At 48.4% G+C, this 23,289-nt stretch overlaps 1 protein-coding gene across 1 annotated transcript in view; it reads right to left on the minus strand.

Moving 5' to 3' along the window:
• Positions 1 to 17,099: 17,099 nt before the first annotated feature.
• Positions 17,100 to 23,289, minus strand: part of LEPR (leptin receptor) — a 32,351-nt gene continuing 26,161 nt past the window's right edge. Inside the window, exons 14-18 of the mRNA XM_074908059.1 lie at positions 22,877 to 23,059; positions 22,227 to 22,322; positions 21,558 to 21,660; positions 20,794 to 20,869; positions 17,100 to 17,942 (exon numbers count right to left, since the gene is read on the minus strand). Coding sequence (XP_074764160.1) covers positions 17,127 to 17,942; positions 20,794 to 20,869; positions 21,558 to 21,660; positions 22,227 to 22,322; positions 22,877 to 23,059 — 1,274 coding nt within the window. The 3' untranslated portion in view covers positions 17,100 to 17,126. The remainder of the gene's footprint in view (positions 17,943 to 20,793; positions 20,870 to 21,557; positions 21,661 to 22,226; positions 22,323 to 22,876; positions 23,060 to 23,289) is intronic.

The following is a 23,289-nucleotide window of genomic DNA, read 5'->3' on the forward strand; positions in this document are numbered from 1 at the left end:
CTTGAACTGGTCTGACTTCAGGTTTCAAACAGTGGTTCCTATGCCCTCCCCTGCTAAACCAAAACCTTAAGTGTTTTACAGGCTAAGCAAGTCACTGCTTAATCCACTTTTTGATAAGCTAAGTGGATCAAACTCTTCAAATTCATTATACGTGGTATTTTCATCACTCTTCAAACACTTTTACAATTTTTTTCTAGGCCTCTCAAAATACACCCATACCTTTTAAAACTTTTGGGCTGCAAAACCATTTGTAGCCAGAGCAGTAAGAAGGAAGATGATTCCACACACAGAGAGCCACGTGTAAGAAATTTGATCACGAGTCTGGTGCACAAGGGTATTAAACTTTGTGGAACTCTACAGTGAGGTCAGGTTCAGCAACCCTTCCCCAGATTCTGTGGGGAATTCCATGGTTTAGGTTCAGGCAAATCCTCCATTGCTGAATATGGAGTATTTAGGAGGGTTGTCTCTTAACTGTAAGTGCTGAATGTATATAAGGCATGGCAGGACACAAAATTCTCAAACAGCTAAAAGAAACCCTTGTCTGCTAGACTACAAGGCCAGGAAAATAAAAATCTTTCTCTTAGTTCCCCACACACTTCAGGCAGCACATACTATCTTGTAACTCCCTGGCAACAAGAAATATCAGTAATCTTGATTGAGTCAACGATTCACAAACACTGCCGAAGCTCCCAAGCCTAATAACAGAGAGCAGGGCTTCACCCCGATGGGAGGAGGACCTGGATGTTCCTGCTGCATGTTAGCTTGCAGCAGCACGCTCAAACGATCCTCCTCTTCCCAGCTCTCTGGCTGTCTGACATCCTATTGGAAACTTGAACACTGATAGCAAAGGCCGATACAGGGAGGATGAAATTAAGAAACTCCTTAGAGCTCACGCTGTGATCATATCACAGGCTGTGTTATTCTTATCTCCCTCTGCTGAATCTGCCAAGTCAACTTCAAGAAGTTGTCCATGGCATTAAGATATTCCACCAACCCCGAGCACTCCTAATCTGCACTAGAACCGAGTACTGAAAGCTGCAAAGCTTACTCTTCTTACACAGCTGTACTAATATTTACCAAATACCACTCGTGAGCACAAATTTTTCATTATGGAGAAGCTCTAGACATCCTGAAGGACTTCACAGCCACAAGTCTGACTGATACCCTGCCAGCCTTGTGAGGAGGTTATGAGTGACTTACGCTGACAGTGCTGTCTGATAAACACCTCTGTCATTGCCCACAAACATCTACTTCAACTCAAACACGCAGCAGTCAGGCAAATCCTGAAGATTCCTGCTTGTGGCACATCAGGTCATCCAGCTACTACTGTTCGTGGCCAAACCTCCCTGTTCCTGTGAAAGGCCACTGAGAAGCAGCCCAAGGGCTACCTCCAAGTCCATCTTCAAGCCAATATTCACAGCTCAGCCCAAATTTAGGCCACGGCATAGAGATAAAGCAGTTTTACTGGCGGTGATGAATTGGTCTCCTCCTCTCAGTAGGTAGGCGGGAGGCATCTGTTCTCGTTTTCCAGAGTCACTTCATGCTTTAACTTTTAACCCCGGGATCCCAGTGCCTTCCAGACAGGAACTGGCAGGATAATACACCGCAAGGCTCTGAATGCTTTCTGGAGGGGGACACTGTTCCACAGTAACAGGACTGTGCTCCTCCACTGCTGGACCTTCCAGTTCCAAGGTCCCAGGTCAGGCAGCGGACAGGCATCTGGCGGGAAACACTCAAGTGCCAACAGCGGGTTGACCCAGCGCTGAGGGATCTGGTGGAGTTGGGAGCAGTCAGTGTGAGGTTAATGGTCAGACTGGAGGATCTTCAAGGTCTTTTCCAACCGAGGTGATTCTGTGATGCGCAAGTGCCAAGTTCAGGCAGTAATTTGGGAGTATTTTTGGAGGCATTGTTCACACCGAGCTTTGAGTTACGCTTGTCATCATCTCAGGGGACATCTTACCATATTTGTCCCATTCTGGTCTTGACTGGCTTGACTACAATTATTCATGCCTTTGTCACCTCAATTCACAGTACTTCAGAAACTCCAGCCAGTGCACAGGACACTGCAGCACAGTAACCATCCTGGACTCTGCTCAAGCTCCCTGTAAAGCAAAACCACGTGCAGGGTTCTCGCCTTCCTAATCCTCCGTGCTGCAAGCCCAGAGCCAAAAGGCTGCCCAGTAGAAGAAAGTGTTGCCAACACCTTCATCTCTGTCAGTGGAGGGATGGTACAGCTTTGTGGCCCAAAAGTAGAGCTGTCTCAGGATCAGATCTGAGGATACAGAATGAACCAAGAAGTAAATATCATTAATAAACATGTCACCATTAGTGCTCCATGTGACATGTACATTTCTTGGGCGTTGCTTTCTCTAATACGAAAAAAAAAATAGAGAAATGTATATGTAAAAGAGGATGGGGGAAAAGTCCCACTTACCAAAATAGCACACTATTGCATCCATATTTTTTTTTTCCCTGAGGAGACTGAGAGGAAAAAATAACCTGGCAGATGTTAGTCATTTTGCTTAATGCGCTTGGATACTTTGGCGATAAATGTGGTAGGAGAGCTGGTACAGAATAGAATAAATGGCTTCAGTGAGGTACTGTCAAAACAGTAAGATGATGATATGTTTCCTATTAAAATAGGGAGTAAAAGCAAATGTGTTTTGAATGAGGATGGCTGATATTAGCAATGCTAAAAATAAGGGGAAGCGAAAGGGAACATAGCCCTTACTCCACTGCCAAAAGAAGGAGGAAAATTTTTCTGTCTCTGAGGTAAAATTACTTCCCAGTCTCTCCTTTGCTGGTTAGCTGGTTGGGGTTGCACCAGGAAGGACATCCCTGGCAGAAAGGTTTCCCCATCCCTGCGGTTCCTACATCCTCCACCACTTCCCCAACAGGCAGTGCAGCCCTAAAACTTCCGCTGGGAGGATGGTTCCTGTTTTGTGGTATTTTGTGCAGTCTTCTGGGTTTCTTCTTGATTTGTGTGTGTGTCGTCCCCCCCCCAGATTCCTCTTTTCAGAGAGGATCAGGAGATTTCTTCGTCCTGCCAACACCAAGCAGAGAAGATGGCCATTACCTCCCCCCACAATTGTCTTTTTTCCTCTGTGCCCTCAGTTCATCCAACCCAAATGGCTCTGTCATCATCTCTCCTCTTCCATAAAGGTCTTGGTGCCAGGAAAAGGAATTCAAGTGAAAACTGATGGGAGCCTGCACACTGCTAGGAGATTAATAGGACAGTATGGAAACGGGGGAAGGAAACAAATGCCCTGAATATTGTAAGAGATTAATGAATTAATTCACTGGGCAGAAATAATGTTTGTGCTCCCATCTCTGTCCTTCCACTGCAGCTGAAGAAGCTTACATATAAATATATCAAATCAAGGGGGGTTAAATGGGGTATAACAGATGCTGCCTGTGCTCAGGCAGTGAAATTTACCCTCCATGTTTAATACCTGAAGTAGAATTGTTGCTTTTTGCTTTCAGGAGCTGAGAGAAAACAGACTGAGGAGAGAGGGACGAGGTGCAGGGCAGGCACTATGTCCCTGCTTAGCTTCCTTCTAGTATTATTAGAAACCGATTTGTGAGAAAGGCACCAAAGGATTAGCTGTGCTGTGAAGGATCCACTTCCCAGCCCTCCAGAAGTTCATTTGGGAGGGTGTCAGTAAGTCTTTTCACCCTCACCAATGGATGAGAAGCCTGCTATTGATTCTCCAGTCATGCATGTAAACAATGAATCCAGCAATCCAGGCAGCCCCCCACCCAACAGACCAGCTTCCCTAAAATAAAATCAGCTGGCTTCCCAGATGAGAAAGGCAGCAGCTTGCTAAACCACTAAAGCTCAATTTATTCATTTAAAATCTTCTGAAACACAGTGTAGCTTTTAAGCACAGCCCACTGCCACAAAGCACAGCCACAGGAATTTCTCATTTAGAAGCCAGCACTGAGGTGTAGCTTTGCAGCCCTCGGGACGTCAGGAAGCAGTGACAGGTTTGCTCACAGCCTAAAGCCAATGAGGGTCATTCCATAGATGATTTCTCCTTCTGAAATAAGTTCGAAGGCCAGAATTTTTTGGTGAAAGGCGACAGCATTTCAGCACAGAAGTAGCACTGCAGCGCTTCCTGGGATGGGAGGCTCAGATGGCACAGACTCCCATTTTTCCCCATAGGCTGGGCATCAGGGGAATTCTTCACCCTGGGGCATCGTCACAGACATTAGCTGGGAAGCACTGACTGCCCTGTAAAAATAGATGTAACAGAGCAGAAAAAAACATCCGCAGGAAGGTGGATTATTTTGTGCCTTGTTCTGGCAAACCTGGGCATTCCCATTGATTCAGTTTGAGTTCCCAACAGCTTTCACAACAGGCCCAAAAGGTGCCACCTAAACCCCTGCTCCCCCAGGGCCAGGTGCTGGTTTTAGCAGGGAGGAGAGGACGAGGCTGTTCCGTTCAGGTGAAATACAGAGAAAGGAAGAAGCTTATGGCACTTCACTAGCGTGCTGCAGCTTCTCCCCAGCCCTGGCTGCGTTACGCTGAGCAGTACACTCACCTCACTCCTCTTCCTCCCCCTCAGCCACCCAGTATCAACTGACAAGACTGTCAGACACGGAGCTGATTCACTCGACCGAGACTTTTACGAATATCTAAATCCCTGAGAGGGTCAAAGTGGAGAGCAGTGGTCAGGGTCACAGCTGCCACTCGCAGAGAAACCTGCTGGTGAGTAATTCCAGTCCTCACGGTGAGGACTCGCTGGCTGGCAGCCTAAAACCCAAGTGTTGATGCATCCAGCCCAGTTTATAAAACTGTAGGAGGGAGGGCTGGTCTGTTGGCTAGATGGTGATGAATTCTGTGGAAAAATAGCCACTAACAATATTTTTCAGCTCCTCTTGCATAACAGCTAAGGCTGGAAGGTCCTTCTACTTCATGAAGGAACCAGCTAAAGTTCCATCCAGTAAACTGGTCTGATCACAAGTAATACATGTAAGATACAAAAAAATTAAGTCCTGACATTCTTCATCTGTTGGAAAATGTTTGATTTTGTAAAGCACCAGTAACCCAGCCACTTAATTTAATTAAACATTCATATTTTACATGGAATAGGAAAACAGATTTACTTTGAAACAAGTATTAAAAGCTCAACACCACTATGAAACAGGTTTAAGATCATTTATCCTTAGCAGATAGTTACAGCCACAAATTTCAGTGAAGTTTCAACCCTTTGTCTTCCCACATCAATTGTGATAATCCCAGGTGATGATTCTCACACAACCAATTCTCCAGAGAGAAAAATCATGCTTTTGCAAATTATACCTTAAACGTGTTCAACTATCAAACACAGTCCTGAGCCACCTGCCTTAGGTGGCCCCGCTTTGAGCAGGGGGTTGGACTAGAGAATCTCCAGAGGTCCCTTCCCACCTCCATTACTCCATGATTCTGTTCACACAGTATTTCCAGCAGGATATTCACAAATCGCCAACACAAGGTGGATATATGCTCATCCAAATAATCTCTTCTGCATACCATTTTCTCACAGCTGCTTAGGAGAAATCATTTGAAGTGATCTTAAAAAAAAAAAAAAAACAACCAACCCAGCTATTGCATTTTATGAGATTTGTGTCTGGTTTGTTCTAACATGGGTCTCACTACCTCACCACTCCTCCGGGCAGATTTCCAAGCCTCCATCCCAGGGTCCTGGGGGCAGCAGCGCTCTGGCTGGATCAGGCTCAGTGACAGTAACGGGGGGAGACACATCCCAGGGATTGCTGGGCAGAGGAGATGAGTCAGGCCTGAAGTACAGGCAGCCCGCAGGCTGGGATCAGCAAAGTCCATGTACAGCTGTGGGGAAGCCACAGTCACACGCTCCTCTAGCTCAGCCCAGCCCAGAGCTGAGCTTAAATAGATCCCCTGAGGGGGGGTGGTGGGTGAGGGCCCCAGGTGAGGCTGGTCAAGGCTCTCCTTTCCGTGTCTCACATGTGCCTGTGCCTTGCAAAGTGATTTGCTCTTTTTTGCTACCGGGAAAAATGACAAGAGCCCCATCAGGGTCCCTCTCACTCCTAAGCACGAGGCACGTACTGCAGTCTCAGCCCATCTTTCGTGCTGCTGCACCCCATGAAGCAGCTGCTTCTCCTGCAGACTTTGGCCTCCCTTTTCTGGTCCTGCTCTGCAAGTCTGAGTCTAGACTAATGTCTGTAACCCAGCTTGCGACACCTTGTCCTGGAAGTCTAGATGGCAAGTCCCCACCACCTCACACTCCTTCCCTTCAGCTCTCGATGTGTTTGGATCAGCCCTGACGGCTCCAAACTGCCTGGTAAAGGCTGCAATTAGATTTGTACACTGCGGTGTTTTTCCTGAGAGAAATTCAGCAGCAGGATGAACACGTCCCCTTACGCTGGCTGTTTGCACTCCCACGCTTCTCATCCCTTTTTTCCAGCTGTTGCTCTTGACTGATGCCATCATTCCCCTTAGGAATTGTAGTCTTTTGAGGATTTGAGCCAACATTCTGCTTTTTCTTCTTCCAGGTCACTATTCTTTATAAACAGGGCCCAGAACAGTTGTACCCGTGTCCTCTGGCTTGCTCAGTGCTGCATGCAAACTGCCAGCACCCGTTACCCTCCGTTCCCTACAAGGTGGTTTTCTTTGCTCCTTTACAGCAGGGACAGGGAAGGGATCTGAGCCCTGGGCTCGGCACTGGGGAGGCCGCCCCTCGATTCCTGGGTTCAGCGTTGGGCCCCTCACCCCAAAAAGGCCATTGAATGACTCGAGCGTGGCCAGAGAAGGGCAACGGAGCTGGGGCAGGGTCTGGAGCACAGGTCTGCTGGGGAGCGGCTGGGGGAACTGGGGGGGTTCAGTCTGGAGAAGAGGAGGCTGAGGGGAGACCTCCTGGCCCTCTGCAACTCCCTGCCAGGAGGGGGCAGAGAGAGGGGATGAGTCTCTGGAGCCAAGGCCCCAGCGCCAGGCCCCGAGGGAATGGCCTCAAGCTGCCCAGGGCAGGGTCAGGCTGGCTCTGAGGAAGGATTTCTGTGCAGAAGGGGCTGTTGGGCGTTGGAATGGGCTGCCCAGGGCAGGGGGGAGTCCCCGGGATCCCTGGAGGGGTTGAAGAGTCGGGCTGAGCCAGCGCTGAGGGATCTGGGGCAGTTGGGAACGGTCAGGGGGAGGGTCATGGTTGGGCTGGAGGAGCTTCAGGGGCTTTTCCAACCGAGATGGTTCTGGGATTCTGTGATTTTCTGCAGCTCATCTCCAGCACAAGGTTTTACTGCCTTTGCCTGCGCGGACTCACACACACACCCCCACAACTCACAAATCCAGAGTGCAGCCCGGGGAAGCTGCATCTCTTGCACAACCACCTGGAGTCCTCCGAAAGCCGCAGCCCCGGCAGCAGGGCTGCGGGACGCGCCGTGTTTGCACGGTGGCACGGGCCGGGGTAGCTCCGCCGCCGTCTCTTGGGGGGCTGCTCTGGGGCAGCTCAGCAAGCCTGAACCAGTGCTCCTGCTCTGCCGAACGCTGGCTAAAGAAGGCAGCGACACGGTCTGTAGGTTAATCTGGTAAATGCACGGGGAAGTGATTTTCTCCATGTAAGGAGGCTTAAAAAGACAAGGTCTTATTTAGCCTTCTTGTTCACAGCTAGGTTTTTCACTAGATTTCGAAAATCATGTGCAAAAAGAGGTGTCTAATTCAGTCAGGGTACAACTCTACTAACATAACCAATTCTACAAAACAACTCATTTACTAGGCTTAGCTAATTAACATCAGCTCTCTAAATACACACCAAAGCAGTAGCCGTTTAGACTTGAAACCCTAATCCTGTGATTTTTCTGGGCAATGCGAAAAAGGATCTCAAACTGGCAAGAAAAGTTCCACTGTTGTTCACAGACCACATTTTGCCTACAGAAAACCAGTAAATTTTAAAAACAACACGAAAACTTGCCATGCTTTAGCCTGACAATAACCAACCCAACAAGAAGACGTTAGAGGAAATGAAGATCAAATAAACCACAGCTGTTCAGAATAATGAATGTCAGCCTAAATCTCTGACCACTTTAAGGGCAGGCAAGGCAAGATTCAGGTTGGGATCTGAGTGGTGTTTATTAAACTCAGTTCTAATGATTTGTTTTGCTAACCCGTGTGAAAATATTTGCTCTCTGAAGTCTCCCTGTATGTTCCTGTAGATTCAGCAGCAGCAGAGGGAAGTGCTTAAACAGGGAGCCAGCTGGTTTCTGTCTGCTGGTGCTGGAGGAAGCAGGGCAGAGGGTTTTAGCCACAGGTGCTGAAGGTGCACGGTCAGCAAATGTGAAGCAGAATCTCTTCTCCCAAGCCCGTGCTACCTGCACCATGGTCAAAGCAGAATTTTTCCTTCCTTTGCTCACGAGAGCCGGGCGGGCTGTGCAAAGCTCGTTCCTTGCTGGCATTTGGCCCTTCTCAGCTGCCTCAGACACCGACACTCGCCTGGCTGGTGTTTCTGGGCGCCGTCACCCCTTCGTGGTTCTGGGCAGCAGCGTGAAGGTGTCACAAAGCAGCACTGACATCGAAATACATCCTCAGATCTGCTGAATTTAGATCTCTGCAAAAGCTAGTGCAGTTTTAACCTCGCTACTGCAAGAAGGCAGGAGCGGCTGCTTCAGCTAGATAGCTCCACGTGGTTTGGAGAGCAATCTATTAAACCCCCCGATAGGAAATTGGATGTTAGTCATCGGAGAGTGATAAGGACAGGGCTCCTAATTCAACATCTACTTTCATATCCAGCTGATGGGAACAAGAGCAAAAGGGACCCACAGTTATAAGACAAGAAGCAAATAAAATGCTGTCTGTATTTTCAGAGCGCATTTCCAAATCCTGGGGATTGAAAACAAAACCCCAGCAAACATCCTCCATATTAGAGTCGCAGGAAGAAATCTCTCTGTGGCCATCTTGCCTCCTGCCCCAGCCAGAAGAAATCACTGGGGCGTGCGGGACGGTGCGTGGGGCAGAAAGGGGAGCTTGGGCCCCACAGGACACTCCTGGCCCTGAGCTGAGGGGCGATTTGGTCCCCGCTTAGTTAGGAGCAGCAGCCGCACAGCTCCTCAGCTGGTGTTTTCACGACCGCACAACGGCAAGCAGAGGGGTGGCAAGCTGTTCTAGCAAAACAGCATCAGGTCTCTGCAACTCGCTCTTGACATTAGGCAGGCAGAAGACTAAATAATTATTTCGCTGCCAGGCTCTTCTGGCCCAGATCTTTAATCATCATTTGAAGCTTGAAATAAGTCTCTGAGTGTTTCTTTCCAGCACAAGTTCCAGCCCGTGCTGTGTCTCCTGCCCACCTCATCTCCCGGCACTGCCTTGCCAGCTTTGATTTGGGAGAATGAACAGTGAGTCTGTTCCTTGGCTTTCCCATCACATCCATTCTTCCTCACGCAGCCACGCAGCTGACAAGCCGTTGGTTTCGATATTGAAATGAGTTTCTCTGCTGAGAAGCAGCTTTGGAAATGTAGCACCAGAAAGTTTTGCGTTCCTTATCTGTCCTTAACGCCGCGCTCGTGTCTAAAGACAGAAATGGATGTTTTAAAAGTAATTTTCAGGGATAGGAAATAAGCTTCATTTGCATTCAGAAAGGAGCCTTCGAGGACTAAAAGGCAAGACAAGACACTCTAATTACAGCTGAAATACTGAGGTGTGCGCTGCCCTGACCTTTACCACACACAGGCCGCACACCCCGGGGACCTCCCCGTCCTCCGCTTTTCATCAGCATTAAAAGCCCCCCAGGATCTCCTTCCTCTGTCTCCCTTCGTCGTTTGTTTTGCCATTCATTCCCCAACAGCAGGACTCCGCATTATTCCATGAGCCATCAAGACTGATTTTCAGATCTCCTAGTGAGAGTTGCTCAGTGCCTTTCCCTGCTTTGCTGGTGACAGCTCTTGCATAAGAAGCTCCTGATGGGTAGTAATTAATTAGAGTCTAACACAGACAATTCACTTTTCTTTTGTTTAGGATAATTAGTGAACAGAATGACACCTGCCAAAACCAAGCGGTTTTCCATCCGCGCGGGTGCTGCGCGTTGCCAGTTTGGCTCTTCTTGAAAGGAAATTATTTTCGTGGGGCCTTTTGCTCTTCCTGGGGCTGCGTGCCAGCGGCGCTGGGCCCCATTGTGAGAGCCACAATGCTGCCACCGAGTCTTTGTGAGCGGCAGCATCTGGCCACTGGGTCAACTGCTGAAACCTCAGTGGTTTATTGTTGCGCGGCGGAAAAATCTGTATGCGCAGCAGGGCCTATGGATTTCACTCCAACCTTGACAAAACGAGCTCCTGTTGCTTCCCCACCAGAAGGAAGGCTGGAGGAACGGGCTCCTTCCTCTCGCAGAGGTTCACGCCAGAAACCTGCACCTGGATTGCTTTTTCTGCGCTGGGGAACACAGAAACGGGGATATCCACAGCAAAATCAGTCGGGGTAACTAGCTGACACGTGTATTGCTCAGTTCTGTGTTTTTAAATCACCTCCCAACACAGCCCGGGGTGCCGGGGGGCTCCCTCGCTTGGCTCGTGGGCAACTCAGTGTCCACCAGGACCCCCAGGCTCTGCTCCCCAGCCTGTCCTGATGCTCCTGCTGGGGGGCAGCTCCTCCCAGGGCAGCACTTTTGCATTTTGTTGAACTTCACGAGGTTCCTGTTGTCCCTCAAGCAGGGCTGGTCTCCACTTTCACACCCAGAGCCAAGATTTATTCCCTGGTTGTGCCAAGAGGGGTGCTGGGGGGTAATCCCACAAAGACAGCACGCTGCAGCCTGTTTATCCTACTACATCATGAGTAAAAACTTGCCTGAGTTTACACTCATTCGTTGGTAATTACCATTCCACTTGCTGTGAGTTAGCTCCGTTTAAATTAGCCTCGCCTGCTGTGTAAATTAACACACATGCAGGGGGGGGCAGGTCTTTTTGGTCTGGAATTGAGTCAGTGGTCACGATCTCCCCCCTCCACCTTTACTTCTTCCCCAGTTTCCCCAGGTCTTTGCCGACTTCACGCTTCTTGGGCGATCATCCGGCTTCTGGAACCTTCTGGGGCAGGATACTCCCCTCCTATCAATCCTTTAACGGAGTTGTTAGCAAGGCCGGGACTGGCTCTGAGGAAGGATTTCTGTGCAGAAGGGGCTGTTGGGCGTTGGAATGGGCTGCCCAGGGCAGGGGGGAGTCCCCGGGATCCCTGGAGGGGTTGAAGAGTCGGGCTGAGCCAGCGCTGAGGGATCTGGGGGAGTTGGGAACGGTCAGGGGGAGGGTCAGGGTTGGGCTGGAGGAGCTTCAGGGGATTTTCCAACTCAGGTGATTCTGGGATTCTAGAATATAAATGAAATACGACTTCTGCACTGAAAAGAGCTGCAGTTCCTCCTCAGCAGCCTGGCCCCAGCAGTGGAATTTGCCAAACTTGCCAGGGGCTGGAGACCTGCCCGAGGCCAGTGACTGCCCCCTTCACCAAACTCCCCCCGCAGGGCTTCCAAGCCTGCACTGGGAAAGGAAGAGGAGGGGGCACCTCCGGAGCGCGCCTGCTCCCCGGCAACAGCGCAGCCCCCACAGCCCTCCTGCCCCGGCCGTACGCCGGCTCGCTGCCACCTCCCTGCACCTGCCAGGAGAGCTTACGGCAGTGCTGGGGGTAGTTTACTGCAATAAAATGATAATAAAGTAGGATAACAGAAACCAACCATAATATTTGTGTACAATATTATTACTGAACTCTAAAAACACACTCCAGGAGTGCATCATATTGTATTTATTAGAGACAACCTTAGAATACACTGGATTGAAACCTCCAAAATTAATACTCCTCCCCCAGCACACTTTTTTTTTTTTTTTTTTCAGACACACACGTAAAAGAAGCGTGTCCTGCTGCCTCCCCACCCCCCTGCTCCTCTGCAGCCATTGGTGAAGGTTCTGGTAAGCGGGGCTGGTGGGTGAGGGCAAGCTGGGCCTGGGTAGAGCAAGCAGGGCCTGGTAAGCCGGGTTTAGCAACCTGCAGAGCCACAGGCTCTGGGCAGTGCCAGGAGTTTTATTCAGAGAAAGAAAAAGATGAGACCTTCCCCCTCCGCAGCAGGGAGCCTCCGTGTGCGAGTGCCCTGGTGCAAGATAAAGCTGCTGGGGAGACTGAGGCTGTGCAAGAAATACTTAAAGAGGTGATTTTACCTCTCCTGGGCTTATTTAAAGAAAACAAAACAAAACAAACCCAACCCAAAACCCAAACAATCCAGCCCACAACAAAGCAGCTATGTATTTCTTAGGAAAAAAAACACCTTTCAACGTTGCAGTGCTCAGCACCACGGGTCCCTCTTCCCCTCCAGCATCTAGCTGCAAATCCTGCTGCATCACTGGACTTTTCCTTATTTTCCATCCAGAAATAAACGATCCATTGATCCGGGGATCAACGTCATGGGGCACAGAAACGCCCAGGGGCTTGGAAAGTAAAATAACTCTGTGACTGTGGGGCGAGGGGGCCACTCAGCGATGTCAGCTGCCTCAGGATAGCACGGACACGCCGCAGCGTCTCCGTTTCACTCGGAGCAGGGCAAGGGCAGAACCCAGAGCAGACTCCGAGCGGGTTCCACCTGCTGCACCAGCAGGATTCGGGCAGGGGCAAGGGCCCAAAATCTAGACTCAGTTAATCCTGCACCTGCAGGTGTCTGTGCAACATTTAGGTGAATCACTGAATCATTTTGGGTTGGAAAAGCTCCTTAAGAGGTGAAAACGGGGACCCCAGCCCCCAACTCCTCAGGGCTCGGCCCTGCCGCCAGGACACGGCAGGACAACGGGTGGTTAGGTTTCAAGAACCAGGTGACAGAAATTTTACATATTATACAGTCCCGTTCCAGTAAACTGCAAAGCGAAACTCTGTAAACATTTTCCCAATTCAAAAAAACCACCACCACCCACTTCAACGATGGAACGAATCAGTGGGAAATCCCAGGGGGTGGGACTGGCCTCCCGCGCTAGGCAAAGGCTCGCCACAACAGGCAAACAGGAACATCAACAACAAACATTTTATTCACAAAAATAATGACAAAATTACTCTGACACTGTTAGAAAGTGGTGTTTGGAGTTACACTCTCGTCAGCGGGAAATAATTACGGTAAATGCTCCAGAAGCAAAAGCCACATACAGGAGATCAGTTCACAGTTTATGCAAGGGGAAAGAGAAAAACCCAAACCCTGTTTTACTCCAGACTTTTACACCCAGGGCTGATTGCACAGGTCAGTGGCTCAGAGACTAATGATCTACACGTGTACAAAACAAGAAAAACAGTTTCTCGCTGCTTCAAACATCAATTGCAGTTAAAAAAAAAAAAAAAAAAGGCATCTAACTGTAGCTGCAAGTGACGTGTAAAAGGAATAATAATATTTTGATTAATTTTCTTAGATAAATGAGCTGCACTCCTGAATGCTCTTCAAAGTTAATTTGCAAGAGCTTAATATTAGGGTTTAATATGTACTGCAGAAGCTGCACATGGTTCCTCCTAATTGCTTGTCCAAGTTTAAATTGAAAAGGCCTTTCCTGGTGGGTATGGAGCCATGGCAGAAAAAAAATTAAATAAATCTTTCTATGAAACGACCGGCTTTACTGGGAATTAGCAGTGAATTGCTCGTAGCAGAGGCACAGGTGTATTTCTGGGGGAGCATTCTGAGTTTCCCTCTGAGGAGCGAAGAGCAGCTGGGCCAGGGTCCCCCCACAGCCCAAGGCCGGGGTCTCCCCTTCCCCTCAGTCCCCTCCAGGGCTCACGGCCTGAGCGCCAGATCAACGCGAAATATTCTCCTCGGATAACGTGAATTCTGAACGTGTCATGGCGTATTTAAATTTCATAAGAAACTGCTTGCAGATTGCTGCACAGCGTTTATGAGTTCCTGTGTACTTCAGAAAATCTTTAAAATCACCGCTCCAGCTCGCTAACAGGCACAAGCAAGACTCTGCTGCTCGACGGAGCTGGTTTCCAACCTAAAACCACCCCTGAGTGCCAGACACGAAGCTGTGGAGAGACGGCAGGAGGGCTGGCTGGTTTGGGGAAAAAACCCTCTAAAATTACCTGACAAAATGCCGAACCTGCCCGTCTTTGTCTCACCCAGGAATAAGGAAATGGGATTTTGCTCCTGCGTAAAGCGCGTGTATCGGCTGCCTGCGGAGGGAGGAGAGCACTGGGAACGCAGCAGGTGATCGGGCACGGGAAATATTTTGCTTTGTGCAACAAACTGACCTGAAGTTGAGGGGAAAAAACAAAAAAAAATGGTGAGAAAAGAACGTGGGAACTGCCCCCCCATGTGGGTTTTCTCTCCCGAAGGCAGGTGCTGCCCGCGGGAACTCAACCTGTCCCTGAGAGCGGGGCAGAGGCGGCCGGCGGCCGCAGCACTCGGGGATTTGGGGTTTGTAGAAGCACCAGGGAAGGTGCAAATGTCGCTTGGATGAGGCAGCGCCACGGAGCCTTCCCAGAATGAAACCCCCCGCCCAGCCCTGCCCTTCGCTGCGCCGCCAGAAACCGGGGCTGGGGGCAGCCTGGGGGGGTGCCTGAAAAAGCACATCTAGTAAAGGAATAAATCGCTCGGTTCTACAGTAATTAGCCATCATTTCTTAGCCATATTTGCAGTATTTTACCTTCACAGCAGGGATCTCTGTACCTACAGTGATGCGTTTCTCGAGGGAGCGCCCCTCGCTCTGGCCCTGAGGAACAAGAGGGGCCGCCGAGGCCGGCTGGGCACCTGGAGGGGGTGAGGTGGGGGCCCCCAGCACCCTCCGGGCGCCACAGCAAGGCCGGGCTGGAGGCTTTGCTGCTCCTGCTTCGCCCCGTCAAACCAACGGGAGTTTTTCATTTCTTGAGAGAGATGATCTTCAAACGCAACTAAATCATTTTTCTGGATGCTGGAATTAAAAGGAATCCAACCCTGGGGATGAACCGGGCCTTGATTTTCACGTCCCAACAGCGAAGGGTGTGCTGCAGGCAGCTGGGGGGGGGGGTTGGGGGGGCAGCCCCCCATCTCCCGGGGCACTCGGGAGGGCCCAGAGGTTGTGCCACATCAAGTTCACGTGCCAGCAGGAGGGAATTTCTTTTTTTCAGATGAATTCTCCTGGGTGCTAATCGCAGCTTTACTCCTGCAGGAACCTTCCGCTTTGTCCCTGCAGCCTCCAACCACGTTTGCAAGTGACAAAGACTTTTTGGATACTTTCACAAAACACGTTTTAATTCCACCCCCCACCCCCCCGACACGATATTTTTGAAACATCAGATTTGTGTCATATTCAACATCCAGAAACAGAGACCCCCAGCAAGAGCCAGGTTGGCAGCTTGTTTGAGAAAACACAGTGGGGTTTTTTGTAAAGCTTGGCTTAAGTTCAAGGTGCAGATCTATACTTGCTTTGGTCCCTTTTGCTCCATAGGATTTCTTACCAATTATTACAGTCTTTCCACACCTCTCCTACCATTTATTATTGTTGCTGGGTTTTGCCCTTTTAACTGCCTATATAAATTTTACATAAATTTACCTGTGAAATACACAATATATTCATCTTTCTTAGCTCCTCAAAATAGCTCTTTGAAAAGGCACATATACAAAAATACTATGAAGTAGAAAAAATATATCTGGCTTGCAAGTAAGTGTGGGTTTCTTTACCTGCTTGTCCCAGAAAACACAGCTGAGACGTAAGATCTAATTTTCCTCCCAGCTGAAGCTTTTCAGCTGGGCTTGTGAGGGCAAGCTGGCTTCTCCAGGCCCATGCCCACAGGCCAGTGCCCGAGGAGCAAAACTACAGCATCCTCGGATCAAATCTCTGCTTTTCCACTCTGGATTCTTAGGAAGGGGGCTGGAAGAGCTGTCAGCTTCGCGGCCCCATCGTTTGTACTAGAATCTCATCTTCAACAACATAAATGTGGCATTTTTACTTCCAAAGACATCATTTCACCCACAATTAACGTTGATTCTTCTTGCAGTACACGTCTCTGGCCTCTCAGGTTTCTTTACAGCTCTTTGATGCCACTGATGAATATTTTCAATGTACTTTAAAAGAGACCCCGTAGCAGCAGCCACAAACTTGGCATCGCTGGCCAGGGCCTCCCTTTCAACCCCTGAAACAGAGCGTTCCGACGGCTCTTCCACGTGGACCACCTGTGTGTTGACAGGCTCAGTTTAACGCAGATGTCAGCTAAGCAAGAAATACATCAGGATTTTGGAGAAAAAAAGGCCTCAGAGATATATCTGGGATTAGCAGAGCATGTCCCCTGACCACCGGTTCCTGCGGGTGCCCATGGCCCGTAACCCCGTGGTCCTGAGTCACGTCAACGCCGTAGCACTGGGAGTCCCAAATCACCCTTGGTGCAATGACACATTCGAACATTTTTTCCCCCAAAACCACCAGACACGTACAGATTGCAATCTACGTATTAGGCCACTCCTTTCTACCTTGCCCGCGCAGTCCCCAGGCAAACCCTTTTAAAGCAAGACCAAATTCAAGACATGTTTGAAGAGATGTTTTGCTCCGGAAGGGTGAGAAGAGCTGTTGGGGGGGTGGTTTGTGCTGCCAGCAAACGCCCCGTGCTCCCCCCTGCAGGAAACACGGTCCTGTTGGACAAGAGGCAGCTGAAACACGATCCCTACAGCCTACAGGTGTGAGAAAGGAGCTGCACTCGCCGGGTGTGCGCTGCCTGAATCCTCCCCAGCCCTCCAGGAGTGTGTGGGAATCTCCACACCAAGGCCGGGAAAAGCCCCGAACTCCTCTACCTCACCCTAGCTGGAGGAAGAGTCTCTTGTCAGCAGGATGAGCACAGCGGTGGCCACCAGCTGTGGCTACGAGGGCTTGTAGAGCTGCTGGGGGCTGTGCCACGAGCACAGCCCAGCACAGAGCTACCTGTACGGCACCGAGTCCAATTTCAAGTGCAGTTTTTCACGGGGGTGCTCAGACACACCAAAGGAGCATCAGCGATGGGTAATCTGGCACCAGAGGCTAACTGGAACACACTCGGATCTCTAAAGGCAGGCCCCACGCTTGAAAATTAGGTCAAGAAACGCAATTTCTTCCTGCTAAAATCCTGGCGCTCAAATCTAGAACCAGTCACCCAGCTTCAAAACATTCCCTCAGGAGAGGGAAAAACAGGGGAACAGATCAACACCTAAAAACCCCTTAAGAGCACTGGATTACGGTGTGATGACTTAAGAGTTTTTCTCCGTGGTCTCCTGCACCTTGGCAGCAGCGGGCTGAAACTGCGGCACGTAGGGCACAACGGCCTTGTACCTAAGGCTGCTGCGGATAACCGCACTGAAATCAGGGGGCGTGTGCTGAAGTAGCCCCCCGTCTGGAGGTAGATCGGCTGTATGGAACTGACACATCACCCCGGAACTTGCTGTTAAAAAAATGTCATTGTCTCTTTCCTCCAGGGACGCTACCCCGAGGTAACAGAGGCTGCGCTCAGGACTGTCTCCGTCTGGGAAAGCGTCGTCCTGATCCGAAGGCTCTGAGAATCCTTCTGAAGAAATAAGGGAGAGGGAAAGAGTCTTGGTAGGCTGGCTGCCAGGCAGCTCAGGCAGGATGAGGAACGCCCCGTTCCCCACCTCCCAGGAGCGACGGGAGAAGGCTCCCGGGACTAAGGACTCTTGGGCTAAGCAGCATCTCTCAAAACAACTTCCGAGCTTTTCCTCCTGTTCGTAAAGCCCGCTCGAGCTGGAGCCACCAACAACAGTAGCATATTTCACATCGGACTGCCTCGACGTTTCCCCACCTGTTCGGTCACTGCGGGAGCTCTCGGAGAAGCTGCTGCTGTTGAAATGGCTGCTGGAGCAAGCAGAGTCACGTTCGGAGTCTTCAGGTCTTGTAAACATTGAGTCCAGGACTAAAAAATCTTGTGCGTCTTCTTTTTTCGAGGCTTTAGTAACGCTGATGTCTTGCAGCACTATTTCTGGTTCCAGAAGAAGAGGCTCAAATGACATCGCTTCGGGGTGCTTGATAAAAAGATGCTCAAATGTTTCAGGCTAGAAGAAAAGATATATTTTAATGCTCATCTATTATTTAATCGCTTCATTTCAGTAGGGAGCTACTGATTTTAAGACTCACAGCCAACCCCCGCCCCCCCCCCAGTTTTAGTACAAATATGCAGTTGAAAATCCTCTAAAACACGTTTCCTCTCTTCTTTATCTCTGGGTGGGGGTGAAGAGGTCTTACACCCTTAGGTGACCTTGGCTTTTTGTTTAGATTGTATAAAAAACCAGACTTTAATCATTTGCATGTCAACTAAAGTCACTCTCCCTGCTGGGATTATACTATTTAGGGTCAAATTCAGCCTTTCTGTAGTATTTTTAGAGTGTTTTAGAGTATTTTAGAGTATTTTTAGAGTATTTTAGAGTGTTCCCATCCGAACAGCAGCTGTATGTTTGAACTGCATGAAGAGAACCTCAAGTTTATTTTGGGGGAATGTGTGCTCTATTACCTAGTATGTAAAATATAGAATAATGTAAATATACAATAGCACGAACCAATGCAAAACTGCAACTCCTGGCTACAAAGGAAAACTTGCTTGAAAAACATATATTTCCTAATGAATTCAAGACAAAATAAATAGATAAAAACAGATTTTGTGTATATTAGCAAACCATATTTTACAGCAGGAAAGCTGCCAAAACAACCAGGAATGTGTCAAAATACTCAAGACTAGTATACAATTAGAGAAGAGTATCTGGTGTGTCTTAGGCTACTACTTTAGGCTAGACTAGCTACTGGTAAGGCCTGTGCCCCCATGGGGCGAGCAGGTTCCTGACTGCTCTGGTCTGTCCCTTCCTGCACTCAAACCTCTCCCAGTCCTCAAACTCACTTCAATAACCACATGTAAAACGAACCAGGTGCTGAAACGAGCTACCACAGGCTGCTACAACAGCGTGTGCATCAAGCCGTAAGAATTGTAACTGTATTTATTTAACTTATTGCCCAGTGAAAACCACCTCCCCTCTCGTGGGAGGCACGTACCTCCTGGTGCTGTGAGCAACACCATCAGGGGAAGATAATGCTCTAAATGCAGCTCTGGAGTACCAATCAAATGTGCTGTGTTAAAAATTTATAAAGATGTTGACTCAAGGGGTTAACATTGATACGCACCAGGAGAAGTTCGACATCAAAATCCTTCAGAAAGGCATCGGAGCTATTCACGTCATCAGCTAAGGACTAAGGGAAAATACCACACATGTACTGTACGCTGCTTTTTTTCTCCTGGAAATTACACACGCACACATACAAAAGCAGAGTTTGGTCCTAAAACCAGAGTTTCAAAGAACATGTTCTGGCCCTGGACACTCGTGAAGTGGATGAGAGCTGATCGTAGTGACCCGAGGCCAGGCACGGTGCCTTCAGGGTGATTCGTTTAAGCAAAACTTTCCAAGAAGAGGAGCACAAGGTAAGGAGGGGGCACACTCTCTAACGAGCTGTCAAAAACCGCTGCAAACTTCAATCTCCTTCATACTTGCATGCATCATTTCTTTGCTGTTAATTATGGAACAAGACATCTCAATAATGAGCAGTATCACCAGGGCGTCAGCTTTACCTCCTTTCCTAGCTAGAATTTCTGAAATTTCCTAGTTAAACCCCCCAAGAGAAGGATTTCCAGGAGCTCTGTTTCACATAAAAACAGACAGCGTGGTGCAGCGGGGAAGTACTTTAGCAAGTTAAAAAGCCACACAAAATTACAAGGGGAAAAAAAAAAAAAAAAAAAGGCAGAAACTGCCCTACCACCACCAAAACCAGATTCTCCATGAGGATTTCTGGCTTGTTTTTTCAAACATGGATCTGGTGATAGAGATGACTCAGGGACCTGCACTGTTTAAATGACAACAAGTGAAGAAGCCATAGGACTAACAGACCCACGGGTATTTTGGGGAAAAAGCAAGCAAGCAAACAAAACCCAGGGAGGCACAACCCGCACCCAGTTTCGGCATTCTCAGAGTCACTGCTGCACCCAAATGCACTTAAAAAGGTCAAAAGGCCATAGGGACAAGCAAGTACTTGTGCAAATAAAAGACTGGATCACTTTGATGTGCCTGGAGTCAGCGGGGACTCCAAGGTAGCTCTCAGTTAGAACAAATACTCAATTAGAAGAAAAAAACAACTCTCAAGTGAAGTCTGTAACTGGGCAGATCGTGCCCGTGAGCCGGAGAAACCCCAAAGCACTCTGATATCTCTGCTTCCAGGGCTGCACCCGGGAAGGGTCGGGCTCTTTCAAATCCTTTGCAAAGTGAGGACTTGAAAGGATCCGGCCCTCTGCCAGTCACAGCCTTAGTCAGCAGGGCAGCAACAAAAACTAAACCCACCTAATCTACAGGCTTCTGCCCGGGCAAGAGACAAACCCTGGTTTGGTCTGTAGGATGGCACTTGCTCCTCATTTCTGCGAGGGCATTTTAGATTTCTGACAGAGCTCCCTCCAGGATTCATTATATTTAAACAAATGAGCATTGTATTGTATCTGTGCTTCCTGTCTTCTGAATATAAAGAGAAAAATCTTCTAACAATTCTGTACAGGAAGCCTGGGAGCTGGCCCAATGGTTCATCATTAGACTTCAAAGAACGTTCATTCTCTGTTTAAATGAAATGAAATGAAAGATGAGAAGAGAAACCTTCCCTGGGAGCACAAATTAACTACCTGAAAAATCTTCTGCTATTAGATGCTGTTTCTTTTAGAAATAAGAGGCCTGCGTTTCGATTCTCGTCTCAATACACCCCGTTGAACTCGGGGACCAGGAGCGGCTTTGTCTGCTGGTGCAACCTGGTGAAGTCTAGTAGGAGCAAACAGCACTCAGACCCGGGGGGGGTGAAAAAAAGCATCACCAGGGAAATACACACCTTCTGAAAATTAACTCCTTGCGCCCAGGAGCAATTCTTGGGGTTTGGAACATCTTCCCAAAACAGTTTCTTCATTCTGAAATATCAGGTAAATTCTGGAGTTGGTACTGTTCTCCTATATTCTGTACTGCTGTCGTTCCCCTGTGCTACGTCAGGAACGGGATCTGTGGCATTTTATTTATCCAGAACACTGGACAATGAAACAATCATTTTAGGTATTATAGATGGCTAAAATTTAATAGAAAAAATAAAGAAATAAAGAAGTGACAGACCAGGCAGCAGTCATGCAAAATATAAAAGGTACAGGCAGTCTCTGCTGAGTATGACCCCAACCCACCTTCCACAGAACCCAGCGGGATTTTTTTCCAGTTGGCTCTGTCTGTGATGACAGCTCAATACAGAACTCGGTGCGTTACAAATTCCGAGCCCGTGACACTCGTTAGCTTGCCCACAGATCACCCTGCAGAGTCAGGAGCCCGTGGGACAGCCCGAGGCAATACCTCCCACTCAAAAAGATCGGCAGCGATGGTCGTCGTCCGGCGAGGGTGCGACCTGACCCGCCCCGGGTAACCAGCCTGGGCACTCAGGACACTTCAATTCTCGGTGCTGTATCCCCCAGCAGCCGCTGCCTTTTAGTACAGTACATCAAATATACGATAAAAATAATTCCTGGCTTTGCCCAGCCCAGCAGCCGGCATCACCTAAGCTGCACCGCCGCCTTCCAAAGCCCGTCTGGGACTTTCATACGGCAACAAACAACTCACCTTTGGTGCAAAACCAGCAACGCTCCAAGCAACAAACCAGAGGTCGAAATAACTATTGGCAGAACCACGTAGAAGCTGGCATTATTCTCATTTTCGTATCCAACTGGAAATAAAAAGAATATCAGGTAATAATGAAGTCAAATAATTTGTCTGTCAACAAATAGTTTGCAATAGGGAAATAACAAACAGCAGAAACAACAGCTTAAACAGAAAAAAACTTGATAAACAGTTTTGCTGCACATCAACAAACCTTTACCTTGAGAACAAACAGACAAAAAGGAAGGAATTATTTTCCTTCCTTTTACGTTTTATCCATACACTGAGGTGACTCCCCCATCCCTGAGGGAGGTGCCCACCGCTCCCTTGCTATTAGGAAAGGAAATGAGAGCATATGAAATTAAAAAAAGAAATGGTGCACAATTGGAGAACAGAGAGCCAGGGGGACTTGGGATCTCGGCTGGTAAGCTGGATGCACGGGAATTCAGGTCCCTCACCCAACTGATCCCACTGAGAGTTTTCAAATTAAAGCAGCTGAAGTCTAGATCACCGTTTATATTACAATGACTTTATTACTGACTTTTTTTCTGATAAAAATGACTTCTGCATTTCAAGCTTACTTTTATAAGCTCCTATTTCATAAACAACATGGAGAAAGATCCTGTAAGTCACCTTTGGCAAACTGATCCGTTGCTCTGGACTTGCCAACTCCTCCAGCAAACACGGGGTACAAGCTGAACTGGTACTTCTCAATCAGAATAAAGTGATCTGGAAAGAGAAAAACAGCCTTTTGAACCAAAAACTTTTAAACAGCTACTGCCACGGAGGCTCTGGTCACATACCAGAGTTCAGCTCAGCCTGGAGAGGGGAGTAACAAAGACCATCTTTTATAGATACCTACTTTAATACCAGAAGATTATTAATCTGTACTGGATCATCTAGCATTATTCTGCCGTGGAATTAACACCTTTATGGAGCTATTGTAAAATTTTCTAAGATTAAAACCAAACTGCAAATGGAATGCACATGCTAACTTAAATAATCGGCTGGTGTACTCAACATTCCAGAACTAATTTCACTGTATCGCCAAAAATTGAACACACCTCTCGGCTTCACTCTCTGTTAACCCAATTAATAACGCAACAGCCAATCCTTTGCAGCCAGTCCTCTAATGATAATCAAGAACTGCTTCACTGGTCCTTAGCATAAAAGCCACCAGAAACAGGGAGGGGGAGAAAAGGAATCTGAGAGCTCAGTAATGCCACGTTTTTCTGTTCCATAACAATTAACATAATGCGTTACATTTTCAAGTGCACACTCACCATAAATATAATATTTAGTAATATTTGGAGGAACTCGCACCCATTTCATCTCCTCTTCCTTGTTAAGGTTCTTCCATTCAATAACAAAAGAAGTTATCCCATGGATTTGAGGTGAAAGAGTCCAAATCAAGATGACACAAGTGCTGTTCACCGGGTAAGCGCTGAGCGACCGCACGGCGTTCACTGAGGGAACAAGGGGAACAGAGGGGGGAGTTACAGGAGTGGGACGAGAGCTGCTGAGCAGGGAGGTGTAACACCATGACCTGCAGGCACACAAATGACTCCTATGGTTGCAGCACTTCATCAGTTACTCGTTTAATTATCTTCTACGTAATAAAGCCTGATGTTTAGTTCACGTAAGCCAGCCAAGCTTGGTTTATACCAACTAGTCCTGAACGCTAAAGAGATCGAGG

This window comes from Athene noctua, chromosome 5, assembly GCF_965140245.1.
Source record: "Athene noctua chromosome 5, bAthNoc1.hap1.1, whole genome shotgun sequence".
Classification (NCBI taxonomy): Eukaryota; Metazoa; Chordata; class Aves; order Strigiformes; family Strigidae; genus Athene; species Athene noctua.